Genomic DNA, 21,973 nt, shown 5'->3' on the forward strand with positions numbered 1-21,973 from the left:
CCTATTCATTACTTACACTCCAGACCAGTGAGTCTCAAAGCAAGGTCCTTTGGACCAGAAGCAGCATCTCCAGGAAACTAGTTAGAAAATTCTTGGGCTGCACCCCAGCCCTTATGAATCAGAAACTCGGTATGGGTCCAATTCTGTGTTTAACAAGCCCTCCAAGTGATGCAGGGGTCCTCTCAAATGTTTGACAACAGCTCTCCTCACAGGCAAATCACTGTTACTAGCTGAAGACCACAGCAGAGGCCGAGGCCGAGGTTGTCTAAATGAGAGGGCAGAGAAAAACCAAAGAAGGGGAAGAAAGATTTGTGATTGTACGTCTCTAGGGGACCGACAGATCCACTCCACTTGTTGCAAGCCCACCACCTGTGGACTTGGAGCAAGTCCTCTGGGTAAGTCTACCATCAAGATGAACTGACAGTGAGATTACTGTATCTTGGTGGAATTTTTTAAAAAGTCTATCCGGCAAATGTTCTCTGAGAGAAGGCATCTGAACGCTTGGGTAACGCTTAGAAATTGCTGGTGTGGTACCTCTAGGTATTTCCTGAGGCCCCATTCTTTGCCTTAATGTCATCTTGTACACTTCAAACCTTTTGAATTCTTCCTTTTAATTCCCCATTTGTTTTCTGTCCCGTAGCAGCCCAGTTCTGAATTTTGTGTGGGTTGTGTGCAGGGAGGGCTACAGTCACCACCCTCTTGTGACCCAAGGAGCCCATGATTAAAAGGAGCAACATTCCAAAGGAACCTCATTATTAGTTTCTTTGCCACCAATAAAACCAGGGGAGTTGGTGTGGAATCTAAAAAAAAAAAAAGAAGCTACAAATGAATTCATATACAAAACAGAAACAGACCCACAGACATAGAAAACATGGCTATGGTTACCAAAGGGGAAAGGGGGGAGGGATAAATTAGGAGTTTGGGATTAATATATACACACGACTATATAAAAAATAAACAACAAGGACCTACTGTATAGCACAGGGAATGCTACTCAATATTTTGTAATAACCTATGAGGGAAAAGAATCTGAAAAAAATAGAAATTATGTATAACTGAATCACTCTGCTGTATACCTGAAACTAACACAACACTGTAAATCAACTATACTTCAATTTAAAAAAAAAAAGGAAAAAAACCACAGGGCAGTTGAACTAGGGGGTAGTGGCCACAGGCCCCCTCCAGCGCCCCACTGATACTTGACATCGCAGAGCAAAAGGCCTGCATACCTGTCCTCTGCTCAGAGTTTTAAGGCCTCGCATTGGTGGGTTTTCGGGGAGAGCCTCCTCAGTAAGAATCACCCCTAAATTCTTTCTACTCTGACCATATTAGACTCTGCGTACCGCTCTCTTGCGTTTCCAAAGCCCGAGTGCCCACCAAATCTCGGTCCTTTGTATCCTGACTCACCTAGCGCTGCCTGATGTCCCCCAGGTGTTAGCAGTGACTGATGGAAAGAGGACCAGGACGCTGAATCCACAGCCAATCACAGCTCTACTGCTCCTGGCTCCTGGGGGGCACCCCTGGGACAGCAAGATTTCTTCCTGATTAGCTGGTGAGCTGGTGGCCAAATATTGGACTGAATGACTCCTCTCATTCCTTTCAGCCTGAGGCTGTGTGGCCTCCTCGATTCCTTTCCCTGGACTCCGCTTCTGGTTCCTTGATTCCCTCATCCCTGTTTTTTGCTACAGCTTTCATTGTGGTGTGATTTACATACCATAAAATGTACTCGTTTCCAAGTGTACAATTCAGTGATTTTCAGTAAATGTCAAGTTGTGCAATTGTCATCATAATTCAATTTTAGCACATTTTCATCACCCCATTTGCAGTCGCTTCTGGTTCCTTTTTGGCAACAGGGATGCCTCGGTCATCTTCTCCCACCATCTCCTGGGAGAACTGATCCCAAAGGAAAGAGCCCAGAGGGAGTTCATTCAAATAAAGACACTTCTTTGCTGCTGCCACCAAAACCCAGCTCTCCCCCAAGATCTGAGCCCCTGTCACGACCTCGGCCTCGGTCCATGAGAGCCCCTCCTCCTGGAGAGCATAGTGGGAGGAGGTCACCCAGACCCACACACATCATCAGATCTACTGGACCTTGTATGTGAAGTTGCCGACGTGCATTTTTACAGGAAGAGTGGGTAAGAGTAACAGTTGAATCAGAGTGCCCAGGTTCAACTTCAAGCGCTACTGTTTACCAGCCCCATGGCAACCGTTCCCTGACACGTCAAATGGAAATCAACATAGTACACCCCAGGGAATTCCCCAGCAGTCCAGTGGTTAGGACTCAGCGCTCTCACTGCCAGGGGCCCGGGTTTCATCCCTGGTTGCTGGACTTAGGTCTCGCAAGCCACGTGGTGCAGCCAAAAATACCCCAACCCCCCCGAAAAACCAGAAGAGTACACCCCATGGAGTCGTAAGAAAGAGATTACATTTGTGGAAATCACGGCAAGTGCCTGTCACATTCTCAGTGCTTCATAAATGTTACCCGTTATCGTTAGAGTTTGATCCAGTTTTCAAAGGGGCCTGTCACCCAACCTAACCCCTTCCCATCAAAATTCAGAACTCTCACCAGAGAGAGACTGCAAGGTGATGCCACACGGAAGAACAGGAGAATACAGTTGGAAAGCCTGGGAGGTATGGGGTGAGGGAAGATTGGAAGAAGTCCTGTAAGTGGGGATAGAGAAAGAGGCAGCTGGAAAGGAGACCCTAGGAAGAGAGATGGGCCAGCGGGTGGTAAGGAAGGGCAGGAGACTGAAGGTCTGGGTGCAAGTTAGCTCCGGGATGGAGCGGCTGGAGACTGTGGGGCTGGGGGGAGGAAGCCTCCTGATTCACCTGTGGTCTCAGATGCTCTGTGAAGTCCGAAATTCTCTGTTCCTCAGAGTAGAGCCAAATACAGGTGCTGGGAATGGAATGAATAATAAAAATTAGAGCCTAAGAGCCACGTGCAAAGCTTGACCTTTACTGTTTGTCCTACCGTTTGCCCCACCATCTCTTTGACCTTGGAGTCTACCTACCTCAAGAGGCATGTGTATCATTTCTGTGGGTCCTGTCGGAGTTTCCAGGTCTAGCCACGGCAGCTGGAGACAACACGGCCAAAGGAGGCATTGGGAACAGCCTGTCAAAGGTCTGCCCCGCCAGCTAGTACTGCTTTCTTGGTTCCAAATATGCAAGGAGCAGATGTGGCCCCATGGAATTAGAGGCAAGAGCGCTGGCATGCTACCCTCGGGCTGCTCGGTCCTCCAACCTCCCCCGACAGTCAAACAAGTGGCCCTCGTTTATAAAAGCACAACACACACTGGATTTTAATGAGAAAATAATTGTATACTTGCATTGAATGCCTCACAATCACTATAAAACTGAAGCAGGATAGTAACATTGAAGTGGTAACATACACAGGAGAGCCAGATACAGAGTATTATTTTCAAACGCAGTATTGCTGCTTCGTGCCCCCTCCTCCAAAAAAGGAAAAAAAAAAGTCATTTGGGTAAAGAGGAACACAAAATCAAAATTGGCAGCTCACTCACTGAATGCTTAAAATTCAGGAAATTGGTTCTGTTACTACAACTGGATATAGTCACCATCTCTAAACACTTAGGCTATTTTTTTTTCAATACATAGTTTAATTACATCCATTCCTTAGTTGGAAAAAATGTTTAATTACTTGTCTTCTGAGACGAGTCAACACTGTCTTAGTGTTCCTTGTTATGCCGTGTGTGTGTGTGTGTGTGTGTGTGTGTGTGTGTGTGTTGTGTATATATGTGGGCACTGATCTATATACTGCTTATATGTCACTGTCTAGGGTGGGCAGCATGCATGGGTGTAAAGAGGCAAGGAAACTGCATGTGTCATGCACGTAGGACACAGCCCAGCCTCCTGCCACTGACAGACCCTGTTTCCATAATTTCTGGATGAGAAGGCCAAGGAATGTCAGTCATCAGTTCCAGAGGAAAGCGAACATCTATCAACACTGCGGAACGGAATACTTTCAGGAAAGCTTTTAACATCTACAGAATCTAAGCATCTGTTCAAGCTGAGATTAACAAGCTTGTGTGCTATCTGGGGGCAGGGATGAGCATCGGAGGCCGGGTTTTGGACAAGCCTCTTCTTCTCGATGGATTAGGCACGGATGACGTTCCGCCAGGGGTCTGCTGCATCTTCACAAAGTTAAAGGGGTTCATTTGGGATCCCAGAGCCTAGCACAGTGCTCTGTACAAAGCCATGGCCCAATGTTTCTTAAATGAGTAAAAAACTCAAGAGCACAGAGAAAACCTGGCTCTGCTAAGGGAACTTTAATTTACATTTTAACAGGATGATACGTGAGTGGAACAAGGAAATGGGCAGCAGTCATCAGAAGGCAGCAGAAGGGAACAAGCAAAGGATGGAGATGCAGGGGCCACAGTTAAACGGTTTTGTGACTGTGAGAGAGTCACGGAAACGCCGCCATTTGTTGCCTATCCAAAGTGCGAACCAAAGGATCCCGGCTCTATAACTCTACATAGTAAGTGTGTCTGGGTCAATCAACGGCAGTCAAAGACCAACTTATCTGCCTCTAAAGCGATTCCAGGAATCGTGTGGCTTCCTAAGCTTTCTTTTCAGCTGCCCGTTCTCTTCTCAAATGTAGTTTTAAGGTGGGTACACAGTTTCCTTCAAAACAGAACCAAAAACTTCAGGGAAGTCCTGAGCACTGTTTCCTCTTGCAAAAGATGGGGAGTTCATCTGTATCAAGTCTTTGGTCACTACCAGATCCAGAGTTAGTCCAGAAATCATGAAGCATGTTTCACTTTTTGCGCAACCCACAGAACCGTTCTGTTCTCCAGGCATCCTAGCGGCTCCTGCATCCCTGGGCCACACGACGCTGCTGCCCCGACTGTTTTCATTCCCGTGCCTGTCTTGGGAACGCTGGAAATCCTCAAAGCATCCTTCTTTCCTGGGTGCCCCCATTTCACCTGTCAGGACTCCTCATCTCATTTTCCTGGGAATGTCTGTCTCCATGCCAGCCTCTCCCACCTGAAAATAAATTCCTAACGGCAGGGATCTTATTTGTTTCCTATCCCCAGCGTCCAGCACATTTTGTTGACTATTCGTTCAGAATGTTCAGGAGCACGAACCATATAAAGATGGCGCCAATTATCCATCTGTAGAATTTGGCTTCAAATTGCAAGTTCCCTTGGCAGCTCCAAAGGATCCTTGTAAGTTATCAGAGAGTTCCATTTTTTACTTTGTGTCTACCACTTGCTTACGAATAAACTTTCCCCTAACGTTGACACTAGTCTAATAAAAGAAGATAATGTGCATGGATCTACATACAAATCTGGTGGAACTGCTACTTGTCGGGACAACACATTAGCGCTTATGACATAAAGACATAAAAACAAAAATGAATTTTAGTGAGGTCTGACTTACTTATTGCTTTTTTAAAAACCACAGTTTTAAAACAAAGGGGACGGAAAAAAAGAAGGCTGGTCAGTTTTTTTCTCATGGCCAGAACTAAAAAATTTCTCATCCAGAAATTGAGGGCATTCAATGATTGAATACCCTTATCATATTGCTTTAAATGACAGAAAGAGTAGAGCTGGTGTCCTTTAGCGTATACTAAGCATGGATACAAAGCATGAGAATAAATATGGTACTTTCCTAAATGTCAAATTACAAAACTGCTCAAAACTTTGCCATTGTGACTCATGCAAATACCATGTTAGGTCAACTTAATATTACAAATACTGCATCAGCTCGGAGCCTCTATATCCTTTTCATAAAAAAGAAATTCTCACTCACTCCTGACGCTGGCAAACAGCTTTGGAGGAAATAAGTGAACACCCTTGTCCCATGATCATCCTGGAATTTTAATCCTCACACACACACATACACCCTTACTCATGAGCACACATGCGCTTTGCACACATACACAAAGGCATGTGTACACACACACGCACACGCACGCACGCACACCACCTTTAGGATTTGTAGCTGAACCTAAGCCTGCACTTAAGTTCCTATTCTATATTTTTCTCTGTATCATCCTGAAAAATACTGGTTGCTCAGAAAAAATAATCTCTCTAACTTCCTTACTTGCCCACTCTTTCCCCCTCCCTTCTTCTCTGTCTACCTTTCGTGAGCTTTCTTTACTGTCTCTTTCTGATTGATCCAAAGTATCATTCTTCCTACTCCCCTGAAGGTCCACTTTACATATAAAATATAGTTATAAACACCTCTTTATTTCTCAACGTCTACCTCTCTAAGGCAGTTCGCCCTTTTTTCAATTATTACCACTCTAAAAATACCCCTCCCCTCTTGAACCAAGCTGTTCAATGTGTATAGGTTTTATACATGGATATATTCCCCCATCCCATCATAAAAATAGTTGTTGCCCACTAAATATAGTTTTCATATAAAGAAACAGAATTGTGAAAATGTGTTCTCATAAACTGCAGCTCAGTCAATATCATAAGCAGACAAGATCCTAAAGCTAAAATAATCCATTTGGTTTGGCTTTCTCCCCCCTTCCTAAACCTCCTAATGCAGAACAGGTTGTGTTTGCAACATGAAGAAATGTTGTCTTCAAAATATGGACTGCGATCCTTAATTGCTCCCAATTCAAGACAATTAAACGGAATAGACATGGAACCATAGATGCCTCTTCTGGGCAAATAGAGAGAGAAGCATTATTTTATAGCTGCTGGAGTAAATGGGGTTAGTCCAACACCTCTGATGCTATGATGGGTGGAAACCGGTGCAGGTACAGGGAAATATCCTCTGCTGGGTGGATGGCACCAGCTCTGTGGCTTCTCCAAATGGCCACATTACCATTGTTTTCCTCATCACCCAGAGAGGCTAGTCTTGGTTCTGCCTGTAGCAACCATGTCAATTTGCTTGTCACTTCTTTGTCCTTTTGGATCAACTGTGGTCCAAACCCAGGGGATTCTTTGAGTTACAAAAAAAAAAAAAATCCTTTCTCTTCTGACTCCCGGGAGTTCGTGTTTGATGGGTGGACTTCTTTTTTCACTTGATTTTTCATCATTGTACATTGCAACTTCTTCTGGTCTGCATAAGGATTGCCGAGTTTGTTTGCACTTTAATAAATATGCTATTAAAATGCTTTGATGTGTTGATTTCTTGGTTTCTTGGGAACCCAAGCACCAAAGAAGCTTCCTGGGTGGAAGGATGTTGACTATTCATTGTCCTCTTCCTCTTGGTTGGCATAGATCCCCGCCTCCCAGCGCAAGGCCAATGCGCTCTTTCTTCGATTAACCCGTGTGGCCTCAAGGACCTGAAGAGAGAGGGAAAAAAATTACGCAGAGTTCATGATTGTTCATTATGAACACAAACCAACTTCCCTGTTTCCTTCCTCCTTTCCCTCTCTCAACAGCATCTAATGAGGGGGAAAGTGGTAAAGCGTCTGGTACAGCTGGGAGGTAGGAGAGACGTAAAAGTAAAGGTGGCGGGGTGGGAGGTTCTGGGTAGCATTCACTTCAGAGCCAAAGTTCACTTTTGACCCATCGTTTTCAGTATAGAGAGACTGAATTTTCCTGAAATGTTCTGCAAGTTTCGTTGAACTAGACCTGACTCTGCACCAAGTTTTTAGATAACGAAGTGGATTGCTACATGCTATATAGATCAGTGCAATCTGATTTCAGTGATCTGTATCTGCACCATCCAATACGGCAGCCATGAGCCACACGTGGCTACTGAGCATTTGAAATATGCCTAGTGTGGCTGAGAAACTAAATATCTGATTTTAACTAATTTTAATTTCAATAGCCTCATGGAAATAGTGACTACCATACTGGACAGCACAGCTATGGACAGTCTTGGTCTCTTCATAAACAAGCAGACGGGAAAGTAATTCCAAACAACTGAACCAGTGTGAATTCATTCCACCAAGCTTTGTGGACCTACATAAGCTGTGATCATATTTGTGCCACAAAAATCTACTTTGGTATAATTACGCTTGAAAGAAGAATTAAGTGAAAAGAAAAAGAGCTTCTCAGGCCACTAAAAAACGGAATCTGAGCATTTTGATGTGACTTCAGGGCCACAGGTGCTGGTAAAGGAAGTGAAAGGTGACAACATCAAGGACAAATAGGCTCACCACCATCGGGGTGAGGCCACCCTCCCTCCAGCTCCCCAGAAGAGTCTGTGGACCCCAGGGGGTATCCTTCGCCAGTCTGCTCCAGCTTGAGTTTGGTCCAGATGACATCCAGATGAATGACATTTAGGTTGCCAACGCAGGAGAAACGGCTCAATTTCATGATACTGCACCGAAAGGAAGCCCCTGCACGCCAACCAGTTAAATGACTGTGACATTAGCTTAGGATGTGCAGTTTCTGAATTTAAGGTCTAGCAGAGCCAACACTAGTTGGTTATCCAACCAACAGGCGATGAAGTCTTTGCTTATTCTGAGAACAATCATTCTGGCAAGGGACAGAGATGCTGGCAACTCCAGAAAAGCAAGGAGAGGCAGGTTTACCGGCAGTGATGGGAGCCCAGACATAAGCAAATTCTGGTCAGATTAAAGGTCTGGGCAGGGAGCGGGCATCTCAACTTGCTTCTCTGCACCTCTGACAAATGCATGGACTTCCCAGAGCAGCAGTGTCTTTCCTCCAGGAAGGCTTCCCCAGTCCTCCTAGCAGGGACGGCTTTGACCGGATGTATAGGACACGACTCAATCATGTCTCCTGAAGGAATGTTCACCAGGAAGCACGTAAGCCATGCCCTAAAGTGTTGGTGTGTAAACATATCATGGTCACCTAGTCAACATCTAAGAATAACAAATCAGTAGGAGGAAAGCATGTTTCCAAGTCTGGTAGAGTTAAACAGTAGAATCTTCTGGTCAAGGCCTGGTAACATGGTACTGGAAGGCAGTAAGGAACTGGAATTGCAAGTCCTGAGCTTTGTTTCCAGCTCTGTGCCTGTCGTTCATGGCATCTTGAGTCTCAACTTCCTTTATCTGTAAAACGGACACAACACCTGCCCTATTTCACAGGCTCTCTCAGGAAGCAATGCAGCCTCTGAAGTCCAGGCAGGTCTCAGTTTAAATCCTAGTAACTATGTGACCTTGGGAAAGTTTATTACCCTGTGCCTCAGTTTCCTTATATGTAAAAAGAGAATAATAAAAACCATAGTACCGAGGTGTCTGAGGAATAAATGAGGCAAATAAATGAGGCAAAGAATCTACCAAAGTTTCCAGGGCATAGCAAATTCTTAAACAATAACTACGTATTTCTCTCATCATGTGAAAGGGCTTTATAAGCAATCAAGTGGTATTCAAACATAAGACATTTTGACAAGGAGCTCTACATTGTGGTTTGCCTTGCAGACTGTACATACAAACTGAAAGGTTTACATAAGAGCTAAAAATAAATCTAAGGTTCTGAAAAAAATAGTCCCCATCAATTTCAGATGTCCCTTGTCTTGTATTTGGGCCCTATTTTAATTCTCAATCATCCTGAAAATTTTAATTTACTCTGTTCTTTGGGAACCCATTTCAATCCATCTATCCATCCATCTTATAGCTATTTATTGGGTTCCTACCAAGTGTTGGGCACAGGGCTTCATGTTCAGGATAGAACAGTCTCTTCCCTCCTCCAACAGACCTTTTGAAGATTCAAAAAGCCAAGCCCTGGGCTTTCCTGGTGGCGCTGTGGTTGAGAGTCCGCCTGCAGATGCAGGGGACACGGGTTCTTGACCTGGTCCGGGAAGATCCCACATGCCGCGGAGCGGCTGGGCCCGTGAGCCATGGCTGCTGAGCCTGGGCATCCGGAGCCTGTGCTCTGCAACGGGAGAGGCCGCAGCAGTGAGAGGCCCACGTACCGCAAAAAAAAAAGCCAAGCCCTTGGGGAAGGTATGTGAATGAGCATTTATTCCACAATTAATTCAGAGTACCGTGTGTGAGTGAGTGAGTGTGTGTGTGTGTGTGTGTGTGTGTGTGAATAAAGGTCTAGCAAATCTAGAACTTTTGTTCTAGATTTCTACATATTAACTTTATTTCCTAAAGTCCATTCCTTTCCTTTCTGGGTTAAAAAAAGCACTTGCCTCTGGGGCTCCGGTAATAGTGAACACTTACATCACAGGTATCACGCGTGAACCAGCTACGGGTTTTAATCCTCGCCTCTGTTCTATGGGATTCATACTATGAATTTCACATATGAAGAAGCTGAAGCACAGAGAGTTTTAAAATAATCTAACATCAGTTAGTAGGAGGAAGAGCTAACATTTGAACCCAGAACTCTGGGTGCAGAGTCGATGCTCTGGGCCAGCATGTTCCACGGCTGCTCAGTGGCTGGGGGGAGTATGGAGGAAGCAGCATCAGAAAGGGCAGTAAATACTCTCCATAAGAGTGGAGAGAGAAAACATAAAAAATAATAATAATACAAAGACCTGATTTAAGGTTTTATCGTTTTCACAAATTAAATCAGATTTAGGTCTGGTGGGAGAAAAAGAAAATCAATTCTCTTTGAACAATCCTCTAGTATTAATTTTTCTCTCCAGTGCTTAGGGAATTCAAGTGAATCACTTCAGTTTGAGCAGCAATCAACCTAGATAATTTTATTCTGGGATATAAAACAGAAGACAGATACGTTAAATAACATTTATATTAATATTTTATCCCTCATATCTTCCACTGAAGGCAGACAGAGCCTAGTCTTATCTTCCTTGGATGTATTTGACCAGATTTTCATCAATCTTACATTGACTCCAAGGGGATGTGGGCTCCTAGGGTCTAATTCTTAAACCAGCATTTCCTCACTGAGACCCACAATTAGACACTGAAGAAGGTCCATGTAATGGTATTTTCAATATTCATTTTACAGTTTGTGAAAAAAAACTACTAATAAGCATCAGCTCACGTCTACAGTTAACCATAATTATTTTGCTAAATATGGAGATGTGAAATATATACTGTGCTATAGGTAGCACAGCCAGTTTGAAGAGTAGTTTGCAATAGGTAGTGAATGTGAGGATGGGTAAGCCCTATAACCAGTACTTTTACCCCTAGATATATTTAGAGACTTTCTTCCATAGGTCACACAAAGAGCTGTGTAAAATAACATTCATTGACTCATTGTTTGTAATGGCAAAGAAAAGGTACAACCTACATTTCCATCACTAGAAGAATGAATACATAGATATGTATTCATTCAATGGAATCCTATATACGGCAATTATAATGAGTGAACTAGAGCCATAAGTATCAACACGGACACATCTAAAAATGATGCAGACAGAATAAAGAGTACAGGATACTACAATATGATATATTTATATAAAGTTCTAAAACATGCAAAACCATTAGATATAATTTATGTACATAGACATACGTAGTACAAGGATAAAAACATGCATGGAAACAATCAACACCAAACTCCAGAAAAATTCCCTCTCAAGAGGGAAAGAAATGGGAGCTGGGAGAAGTAACAAGAGGGCTTGAATGGTATTTGCAATATTAATTTCTTTTTAAAATATTAAGCAAATATTATGAAATGATAAGAACGCACAAAGCTGGCTAGGGGGCTTTATTATTTTACTTTGCCATATCCTTGACACATTGGCATGCCAGCTCCATGGCATCAGGGACACTGTTCAGGTGACTGCTGTCTTCTCAGAACCCAGAAAGTGCCTGATGTGTAGTGGGATCTCAATAAATTGTCAACAGGTTAATGAATAAATGATTCTCTACAATTCTGTATATTTACAATAATTCTTTTAAAATAAAAATAATACAATGCTCTAGAAATAAAAAATATAAAAGCCAGTATGCTTTCTCATAGCATATAAATAAGTCAATATATATGTGGAAAAGTAAAAAATATTGTGCTTTTTCATAGCACAGGTTTGTGAAATCTGTGTGAAGGGAAGTTGTAGGGGAAAGGTGGAGGCTTGGGGGAAATTCAATGCTTAAAGAAGCTTCCAAACCAAAAATACAGGTTTAAAGATGGAGTGGGGGGGGAGAACTGCTTTGGTTCACAGTAGGAATAAGTTATCCCTAAAGTGATGGCATGGAGCTCTCTGGGTTTGTGTTAAGGTAAACAAAGGACTGATCCCAACCGACAGCCCAGTCCTCTTGAGCTGCATGGTTTTCTAACCAGACCAGAGTAGATTTGCTGTCAGCAGCTGAAGAAACAAACAAACAAAAATCCGAACAGCCCATTGGCCGTACCCTCTAGTGCAAACATCTTCCAGATCCATGAGCAAGACAGAATCTTCTCCAACCCAGAGCACAGCACAGCAAAGCACAGCCGTGTGTACCACTGTTGCATGGACGCTAACATTTCAAGGCAATCACCCCATTCAGAAAAGGCAGGGAGAAAACCCCATGAGGAAATGGCAAACCACGACAGCATGCACCTGGGTCAGGCATGCAAGAAGACCAAGACAAACAAGTGGAAAAGTACCTCGGAAGTCACCTTGCAAGACAGTAACTTAGAGGTGTACTGGCAGAGAGGGAAAAACCAGGGTTAGTACATGGCAGAGACACACTCACAAAACGCCCCCCAGCTGGGAACTGGCACCACGCCGGTGAGGGGGGGGAGGGGACACAAGAGGGGAGGTAACATCAGGAGACCAGGACACACCCACACGAAGACTTGCTTCATCTGATATTCGTTTATTTAAAAGTCTGTATCTTTTGCAGCAAGTAGATACCCTATTATTCCTCCATAAAAATATCAGATAAGCCATACTTTGTTAATTCAAGATTTGTTGCTTCCATCTTCTGTGCTTTGAATTAACAAGATTCTTTCCCCCCGGGGTTGTATGCAACCAACTGCCCACGAGCAAGATCCTTAAGGGCATTCTGGATTTGTGAGAATCTATGGACAAACAGCCCTTCCCCTACCTGTAGGCGTCTCTGAACCCCAAAGTAGTCTCGTAGTCTGTTGTCCCATGAAAAGAAGGCCCTAACCACAGACAGGGGACGGTTTGGATGCGAGGTTTGCAGAGGCAGATTCTCTGGAGCTGATCTAAGGATGGCACTGCCAAGGGAGACCAAGCAGCCTCCCTCATCACGACCTTGCGGGTCCTAAATAAGTTCCTGAAAGTGGAGTGATTAAGTAGGAACTAAAAGGGTCCTTTAGTTCCTATAAAAGGAAACTAAAAGTCACTACAAGAAAAGCTCAGAGAAAAAATGTCCCGGCTGTGGGTAATGAGTTAGAAGGACTGACTCTGGACAGCCTCCTCCAGAATAGTGGTCATGACCTTGCATTTACACTCACGACTTTAGAGGCACTGATTGGTTTCTGGCATGGTGACCATGCCAAAGAGCCCACTGGACTGGATAGGAGGGATCGTATGTCTGTGATCACTGACTGCTTCTTAGGTACTGCACTTAAAAATCACAGCTCTGGAGCTTCCCTGGTGGCACAGTGGTCGAGAGTCCGCCTGCCGACGCAGGGGACATGGGTTCGTGCCCCGGTCCGGGAAGATCCCACATGCCGCGGAGCGGCTGGGCCCGTGAGCCGTGGCCACTGAGCCTGCGCGTCCGGAGCCTGTGCTCCGCAACGGGAGAGGCCACAACAGTGAGAGGCCCGCGTACCGCAAAAAAAAAAAAAAAAAAAAAAAAAAAAAATCACAGCTCTGTAATGATCAGACAGATGACTGAGGGCTGATAAATGTGGAGTGCTCGTCTCCTTTGCACCTTCCCAGGGCATGTGTGAGAACCCGAGAGAGCTGGGGGCACAAAGCATCACTGATGTTGGCTGAGCTTCCCATACAGCCTGCGGTGGCGGGGGTGGGCACTGGAGCCAGACGGGCTTCCTCCATCCACCCAGTGAGAGTTTGGCTAGAACTCCCAAAGGGTGTCCTGGTCTAGAAGGAAGTGTGTGCCAGGAATTCTTGGAAAAGCAGTGACTGCCAGCCCCCAGCTTGGACTTAGCCCAGGAATCAAAGAGGCCTTCTTTTATTCCAAGACAGGCAGGGAAGGCTGAACGCCCTCCCAGTAACTATTATGGGGGCAAAAGAGAAAGAAAGAGAACACAGGAAAAACCCACCTAGATTGTGTGCTAGGAGGAGGGATGGGGCTCAATGTCCAGGAGGCTGTAATCTGGACTCAGCCCAGCACCCCCTTGACTGAGAAAGGGAAAGCAAATCTACCAAACAAGTTCAAGAGCACCCCTGACTCAAGAACTCATTGTCTTCTGAGGCTCAGGTCAGACTGTGGGGGAGAACTGGCCAGAACAACAGTGGTGCCTCAGTATCCTTCCTTTGCAAGGTACCAAAAAGCCCTACAGGAAACTATGGTTCATCAGGCCATTATGAGCTACATGACTGACCAGAGATGGCATCAGGCCCAGATAAGGGGACATTTCCACTTAAGATAACATTTCCAAATAAAAGAAACCTCCACTAAGAGCAGGACGGTTGCATCTGGGTGGGCAGCGTGTGTGTTGCACAAAAACACCAGGCTGGGGGATGGATGGGGTTGAAGCTCAGACCCCCGACTCCCCTCACCAACCGTGTAGCTGGTGCAGGACTGCATCCACACAGAGTTTTGAAAAACGGTGCCTTTTGCTAATTCTCACAAAGGCCCTGCATAGGCTGGAAAACAGCCCAGGGTAAGGCGTGTGGGTGGAGGTTAGCAATCCTCCTACCCCCAGGTTAGCCAAGGGGCCCCTTAAGAGGTGGAGCCTGGCTCAGCCTTGAGCATGGAGACACTCATCAGGGACCACACCATGCAGAACAAGGAAGCCAGCCCCGGCGGATGAAGACTGTCGCTACTCAAGGGTTATCTCAAGGCCTGAGCTGGGAACAAGGATGGCCGTTTGGGGGTAACCTTTTCAGAAAAGGGGCTTTTTCTGGTTCCTTGTCATTGACTTTGTCACCAACTGCAAAAGGAAGCGAAACATCCACAGGTGACTTCATACGACAGGTGACTTCATACGACTACTATAGTGACTCCTGGGCAGACATTCCCAGAGAGAGATTCATGATTTAATGTTCCATCTTCCATCATTCTCTGAGCCCTCACTGGGCTTCCAGCAGGAGAGAGGCCAGCTAAGAACATGAAAAAGACCACTAAATACTGCACGGTTGTCCCCACCCCACCCCCTGGCAGGGATCCCATGAGCCAGAGGCCTCCCTCCTGTCCTGCAGGTGATATTTTATCAAATGGGAGAGTGGAAGGGCCCTGAACTGGGGACAGGACTCCAGACAACATCGCTGCTCTGGGGCGGAGGGATGCTGTACCTGTTCTGCTGGTGAGGATGAGGTTTTTTTCCCCAGATAGGTTGGTGAAAGCTACTCATGGAAACGGCGGGCACAGCTTCATTTGCCTTCCCTCTCTTCCTCTTTCTCTCCTTCACGCTCACTGACATCATTGTACCCAGTGCATCACTCTGCATACATCCCAATTACCCCACTTTGTCTTTAAGTCTACCTTCTCCTTGGGAAGTACAGCAGATAAGAACGCTTCTCATTCAATTCAGAAAGAGCTTGTTGCTTCCTATGGGTGAACAGGTGGTTAGGTCCTGATCACGCGTGAGGGACTCATAAATGCTGCCCACTGACTTTTTGGAAGGAATATTGGCAGGTGGAAGTGCCGGGTGACACGGGACCCAGGTGAGCCAAGTGAGGTTCATAGAGGGTGGAGGATCTAAGAAGCCACAGCTTGCCCTGGGGACAGTCTACGTGGATGAAGCCAGGAGAGCAGAACTACCAACCTCTGGAGCAGGGAAGCCAGTTACAACACAACTCAAGCTTCAAGCCATCCAGCTGCCCGCTATGACTATCCTTCTGGTATGAGAGACCATTAAAGAAGGGGCCACAGATCAACTAGGAAAAGAGATGAACTCCAACATATTCTCCAGTGATGGATGACGACACAACAGAAAGATGCCCTGAATCAAAAGAACTAAGACAGGTTAACAGGCGGCTCTGAAATGAAGTCTTACTGATGAGCATATATTTGCTTTAGATATATATGGGGGGGGGTGTTTTTTCCAGATTTGGGTCTCTTAAAAGAGGATACAGTGGGTTGGATAGAATTTTTTTTTCTGTTCCTAAGAATTTTCAACAGCAACAAACTTGGTTCTCTTGTAATATCAACAACAGTGCAAAACACTTGGCCTTGAATTTGAGATCTGGGGATATTAACAGCTTGATTAGTTAGCAGGTTTCTTTCTTACCCGAAATGTTAATTTACTTGAGAAAAATAGAGACAGGAGGCTATCACTTCACTGTGTAAGTGAAGGGCAATCAGTATGTTAAAAGGCTGATTCTAGGGCTACCCTGGTGGCGCAGTGGTTGAGAGTCCGCCTGCAGATGCAGGGGACGCGGGTTCGTGCCCCAGTCCGGGAAGATCCCACATGCCGCGGAGCAGCTGGGCCCGTGAGCCATGGCCGCTGAGCCTGCGCGTCTGGAGCCTGTGCTCCGCAACGGGAAAGGCCACAACAGTGAGAGGCCTGCGTACCAAAAAAAAAAAAGGCTGATTCTAAGCAGCTTCCTTCATGAAAAGGGAAAATCCAACCTGATTGACATTCATCAGGTGGCTGCCTGAGTGTTAGTGTGTCAGCCTCTGCCTATAAAATGAGTAACTTCACTTCTGGGTGTGGTGTTTTCCCCTAACACCTGCACTTCAACACAAAAGGCATGCACAAGAGATACAGAGAGCGTGCTTCCAAATCACTCAGCTGGGTCACAGGCAAGTGGTCCATTGGTTCTTCCCCATCTACACATCCCAGCTAACTTCCACCAAAGCTGCTGATGTATGGTGTGGAATCATTGAAGAAAAGCCCCTTATAGCCCTAAGCTTCAAGGTGGTCACAGACTCCAGAAAATACCTTAAAAGGGCTGAAAAGAAGAGCCAGATAAAGTGACTTCGTGGACAGAAAAGGTCCTACAGGCTCAGAGAAGGAGCCCCGGCAGTTGAAACCCGAGCAGCAGCCATCAAGGGCCAGGCCCATCCCACTGTACAATACAGGGAAAAGCCCAGAAATATGCCAGCCCAACAGAGGAGCTGGGCCAGTATTCCAAGCAATTTAGGCCTCAAACCCAAGTGAGAGGAGACTGAGACACACCAAGTGGGTCATTCAGCTGCCACAGGCGTGTTTGCTTGCTTTCTTTACCACTAAGTGTTCAGTATCTGGCTTCAACTCCAGAAAACCTTTAACTCAGCCAACTTGGATACGAGAGGCAGTGAACCAGCATGGAATTCCTACTGTGCGCCCCATCGCATTCAAGTTTAAGGTGACCAAGTAATTTAGCATCCAAACTGGGGCACTTTTAAGAGGGAAAGGAGATGATGCTATGAATAATTACTCCAGGACAACAGGCATAAACCAGGACTGTCCTGGGTCAACTGGGGAGTATCCTCAACCGAACCAAGCTATTTGGGGGGAGGAGGCAGTTACCTCAATAAATGCTAATGGATTCCAAGGAGGTTGGCACGGACCCCTGAGGCTGATCCCCAGGCTCCTGGCTGTGCAGGCTGTGGACAGCACTGGCTCTTAAGCCGCTTACTGGAGAAAGAAACCGCAGAGTAGACGACTTCCTTTGTGGTTGGCGGGAATGTCACGTGCAAAGTTCTCGGGGTTGAGGGTAGCAGGGTAACTATGTGGTTTTTAACTGTCATTTTAAGTGGCTCTCTCCTGCCAGACTGTACACACCGGCTTGGTAACAGCCCAAAACATACCGTCTTCCGAGCACTGTGTACCATTTATAGGGATCGCCCAGAGCAGACACTGAAGGAATAGCATCGTCATAGTTCTCTAGAGAAATAACATTTCTACAGAACAGGCGAGCGATGGCTGAGATCAGCTCCCCGGTGCCTGCGGGTGATTTCAGGGAGCTTGTGTCCTTCCTCCCGCATTGCCCCTGCGCGGTGTCTTTCTACACATACACCCCAGACCTCACGCACTAGCCGTACCAGTAGACTCAAACTAGAACTTGGCAGCCAAAAGACCCACTCTTTGCATGATCAAAGTTTTTGAGAACAAGGCAAAACCCCCAACCCAACTGCAGGCATGTTAAACCACACATTTGAAAATTGGTGCTGGCCAGACAACCGCACACACATCCGTGCCTGAACCGGAGTACCGTACGCCGTACTGAAAGTCACCCTTGGACACGGGAAAGAGGAAAGGAGGCGAAACTTACACTACTATCATCCATTCTCTCGCGCCTTTTAGATTTGTGTGTCTCATAGTCTTCCATGAGGGTCTGCATCAGATTCTTGGGCCGCTGTGATCCGGCAGCCTCTTCGGGGGCTAAGTCAGGCTGCAAGCTGGGACCTTCAGGTGTGGGGGATGGAGGAGGTTGGACTTTCTCTATTTTCCCTGAAACAACATGAAGAGAACACCCTTTCTAAGCTTGTCTGGTCACGACTGCTTTTGAAAAGAAGAGAAGAACACTGGCAAAAAAAGCAACCTCTGACATACTGAGTGGTACCAGAATGATGGTTAAGTGCAGGTCATTTTATTACAGGGATCAACATGCTTAAGGATTAATGTCACAAACCCATCCAACGAAGACCTCAAGGAAACCGGTTTTAAAGTCAGTCAGACCAAAGAGGGCTCTCAGGCACTTTGCAGATATATGCCAGACAGACAGACAGACAGACAGACAGACAGATGCTGGCTCCAGTCGTTTTGGGGACAAGTATTCTATCACAGATCATACAATCAGACTGTCAGAGGTGGCGGTGCCTTTGAACCTTAAAGACCCATTTCTTACAGATAAGGAAAACTTAGGCTCGACAAAGGGAAGGCTGTGTTGGGCTACCAGGAGCTGGCGATGGTATCCAGGTCTCCTGGTCTCCTTCCCTCTTTCTTCTCTATCAAAGGTCACCAATGGTCAGATGACCAGCCTGGGTTTTTTGTATGGACAACACATGTTGTAAAACCTCTGAACGAGAACTAAGCTGTTCTTCCCAGGTCATTCCAGTCTTACACTGGCCAGCTTCATTCTTTACCTTACCTGCCACGGTCCTGAAAGCACTTAGGTTTGAGATCCCGGATCTTAAGGAATGAATGCCAACAACAGCAGCTTCAGTGTTGTAGAAAAGGGGTGCGTCAGACTTGGGAAAGGTGAGGTTTTCATTTTTGAGATGCCATACAGGTATTCTCAGCATGAGAAGATTGGGTCCACAGTCATCCACAGTGGTGTGGTGATGCCAGGCACTGTCACTAAGACCGCCTGCATCCCACCCTCTTGGGAAATGCCTTCTGGCCAATGAAGGAGTGGGTTATATTGCCAGAGCCCCAAACGCACCTCTGAGAAGTACCTTCAGGTGCAACAGTCATGATTTTTCCAACTATGCCCCTTATGGGAGACACAGCTAGGGTCTGCAAACAAGGAATGTGGAGGAAACACACAAAATAAATGGATATTTCAAGCACAAAAGTTCAGAAACCACCAGGGGAGGGTAAAGACCCATTTGACCTCCTCCAGACCCAAGATGAAGACAGCTCATCTTTCTTTGCCTCACTCCCCCCAAGACTGCCTGATGGAGCTGGAATCACAAGTGAAGCCTGGGGTCCATGTCTCTGTGTGGGTGGCTATAGGACTTTACTGGACATAGGTCCTTTGATGGGAGTTGGGAAGCCCCCCGGAGTTCAGGAAGCCCGAGTTTTAATTTCTGCTCTTCCATGAACCAGCCATGAGGTTGGCTGTAGACAATCATGTAATGTTCCCCCTTTAATCTTGAGCTGATCACTTAAGTTCTCCAAGTTTCAACTTCCCTAGCTAGAAAATGAGAATTTGGGGAGAAGTTGTCTTGGAAGTCCATTCTAACTCAAACATTTTGCTATTCTATCAAATACATTTGGCAAGAAGATCAACCTTTATTGATTAAAAAAAAAAAAAGTATATGGCCAGCACATTTGGCAGGTAGGTGGGGAAGTGGTTTTTAATACACAGACACTCCATCTGTAGACCCACCATTACATTAGTGAACTTAGTGAAACTCATTGCTTTGACCTCAATTACCCAGATCATCGATAAAAAGTCTTTTGATATTAACAGTAAGGTTACAAATATTTTAAGGTCTTCAATCTTCAAATTCTCTAGAAACGGTTTCTATTTTTTATTATGGAAATCAGGGAATGCTATCATGACACCTATGGACCCATCAACTATATTAAACATTCATCAAGATTTTACCACCCTTGCTCCATCTGTCCTGCCTGCCTGCCTTCCTCCCAGCCTCCTGTACTAAAATATTTAAAGCAATCTCAGACCTCAGGCAATATTACCCCTGAATACATAGTGTGTATCTCTAAAAGTTCTGATTGACTTTTATTTTTAACTTTTATTTATTTATTTATTGGTTGTGTTGGGTCTTCATTGCTGCACATGGGCTTTCTCTAGTTGTGGTGAGCGGGGGTTACTCTTCGCTGAGGTGTGCTTGGGCTTCTCGTTGCGGAACAGGGGCTCTAGAGCGCAGGCTCAGTAGCTGTGGCGCACAGGCTGAGTTGCTCTGCGGCATGTGGGATCTTCCCAGACCAGGGCTCGAACCTGTGTCCCCTGCATTGGCAGGTGAATTCTTAACCACTGTGCCACCAGGGAAGTCCCTGATTGACTTTTAAAATGAAGCTTTGAGAAACAATACAGCCCAGTGGTGAGCATGCAGTTCTAGAGCCAGCCTGCTTGGGTTTGAGCTCATTAGTTAGCAGCCAGATACCCTTAGGGCAAGTTACTTGCTTTTTTTTTTTTTTTTTTGAAGTTTTTCTATCTCAGTTTCCTAATCTGTAAAATTGGTATGTTGATAGAAGTACCTACCTCATACGGTTGGTACAAGAACTAAATTAATATTTATAAAGTTAATATTTAGAATGGCAAGCATCCAATGAGTCTAGTTAGTATTTCTTTGGAATCTCAAAGAATAATATGTCTACGGAGTAAGAACAAGCAATTTCATGGGAAATTCTGCATAAAAATTTCACAACTCTTCTAAAACTAGAAATAGATACCACATGACCAGGTTGGTCACTTTCTAATTGACCTCTCAAGTGTCCAAATCATCTCTCACCAGCCAATCCTCCAGCATTAAACTTCTAGAAAGCATAGTACATATTCACTGCCTCTAACTTCACCCTTTCACATATACCACCCCTGCCTCATAATACTTTGTTTATACTTCTGGGAAAGCCTTTTTCACATACTGACTGTATCGATCTGGTTGTTTAAGCTTTTCTTCTCAATAAAGCTGTAAAGTCACCTGAAGATAGGGACCATTTCAATCGGCTATGAATCCCCCTAACTCACTCCTAGAGGAGGACCTTGTCTGTCCCGGTCAGTGCTGAATCCCACAAGGCAGGAGTTCAGGCTGTTGAATGAATCAGCAAGTCCATTATGAAATATACAGAGCAGCCACTTATTAAATGCTTGTGGACTGGGACAGAATTCCCAGTACAGAATCTGAGGAAAGTGTTTAAATGTCTTCACCAAAGCACATGAAACAAAACAATCTTGGTCTACAGAACCACAGACGCGATGGCTTTGGAGTAATAACAAACACATTTATATGGCATTTCATTGATAGGCTTCATGTCATTTGATCCTTACAACCACCCTAGGATGTAGTCAGGGTGAATGTCATGACATCTCTGAACAATTTAGACCATGGAGGCTCAGATGCTTAACATCAATCCAAATTACATTAGTAACAATCAGAGTCAGGTCTGGAACCCAAATTGTGTTGACTGTTGCTAAATTATATAATTGGGTGTGTGCTGAAAGAGAATCGTAAAGAGGGTGAAAAGTTACTATAAAGAAGTGGACATTTCCCGCTCATTTCTTAGTATGCCATTAAAATGAAACCCATCCCCGGAGCAAGTTTTGCCGGTTACAGCCACTAGAGGTCACATGAGTAACAGGAACCAAAGACTAGCTTAGCGGGTCTGGAGCAGTGTCTTCCAAAGAGAAGGTGGCTGAGAGGTCTTGGAGAGAACAGAGGGGTTCAGATAACCAAGGCCACATCAGAGCCTCAGGAGAAGCTGTCACAGGTCTCCAGAGAAAGGGAGCCCCAACCCCGGACTTCTGGGCT

The 21,973-nt window shown here is 45.3% G+C and overlaps 1 protein-coding gene across 11 annotated transcripts in view; it reads right to left on the reverse strand.

The window, feature by feature from the left end:
* Positions 1-3,271: 3,271 nt before the first annotated feature.
* Positions 3,272-21,973, reverse strand: part of PALM2AKAP2 (PALM2 and AKAP2 fusion) — a 496,857-nt gene continuing 478,155 nt past the window's right edge. For 10 of the 11 annotated variants that reach the window (XM_032635250.1, XM_032635254.1, XM_032635248.1 and 7 more), the window contains 2 exons: positions 18,085-18,263; positions 3,272-7,264 (listed from right to left, as the gene is read on the reverse strand). In XM_032635250.1, coding sequence (XP_032491141.1) covers positions 7,166-7,264; positions 18,085-18,263 — 278 coding nt within the window. In that variant the 3' untranslated portion in view covers positions 3,272-7,165. The remainder of the gene's footprint in view (positions 7,265-18,084; positions 18,264-21,973) is intronic. The other variant, XM_032635252.1, reaches the window with a different exon arrangement.

The sequence above is a fragment of the Phocoena sinus genome, chromosome 6 (assembly GCF_008692025.1).
Source record: "Phocoena sinus isolate mPhoSin1 chromosome 6, mPhoSin1.pri, whole genome shotgun sequence".
In the NCBI taxonomy this organism is placed as follows: domain Eukaryota; kingdom Metazoa; phylum Chordata; class Mammalia; order Artiodactyla; family Phocoenidae; genus Phocoena; species Phocoena sinus.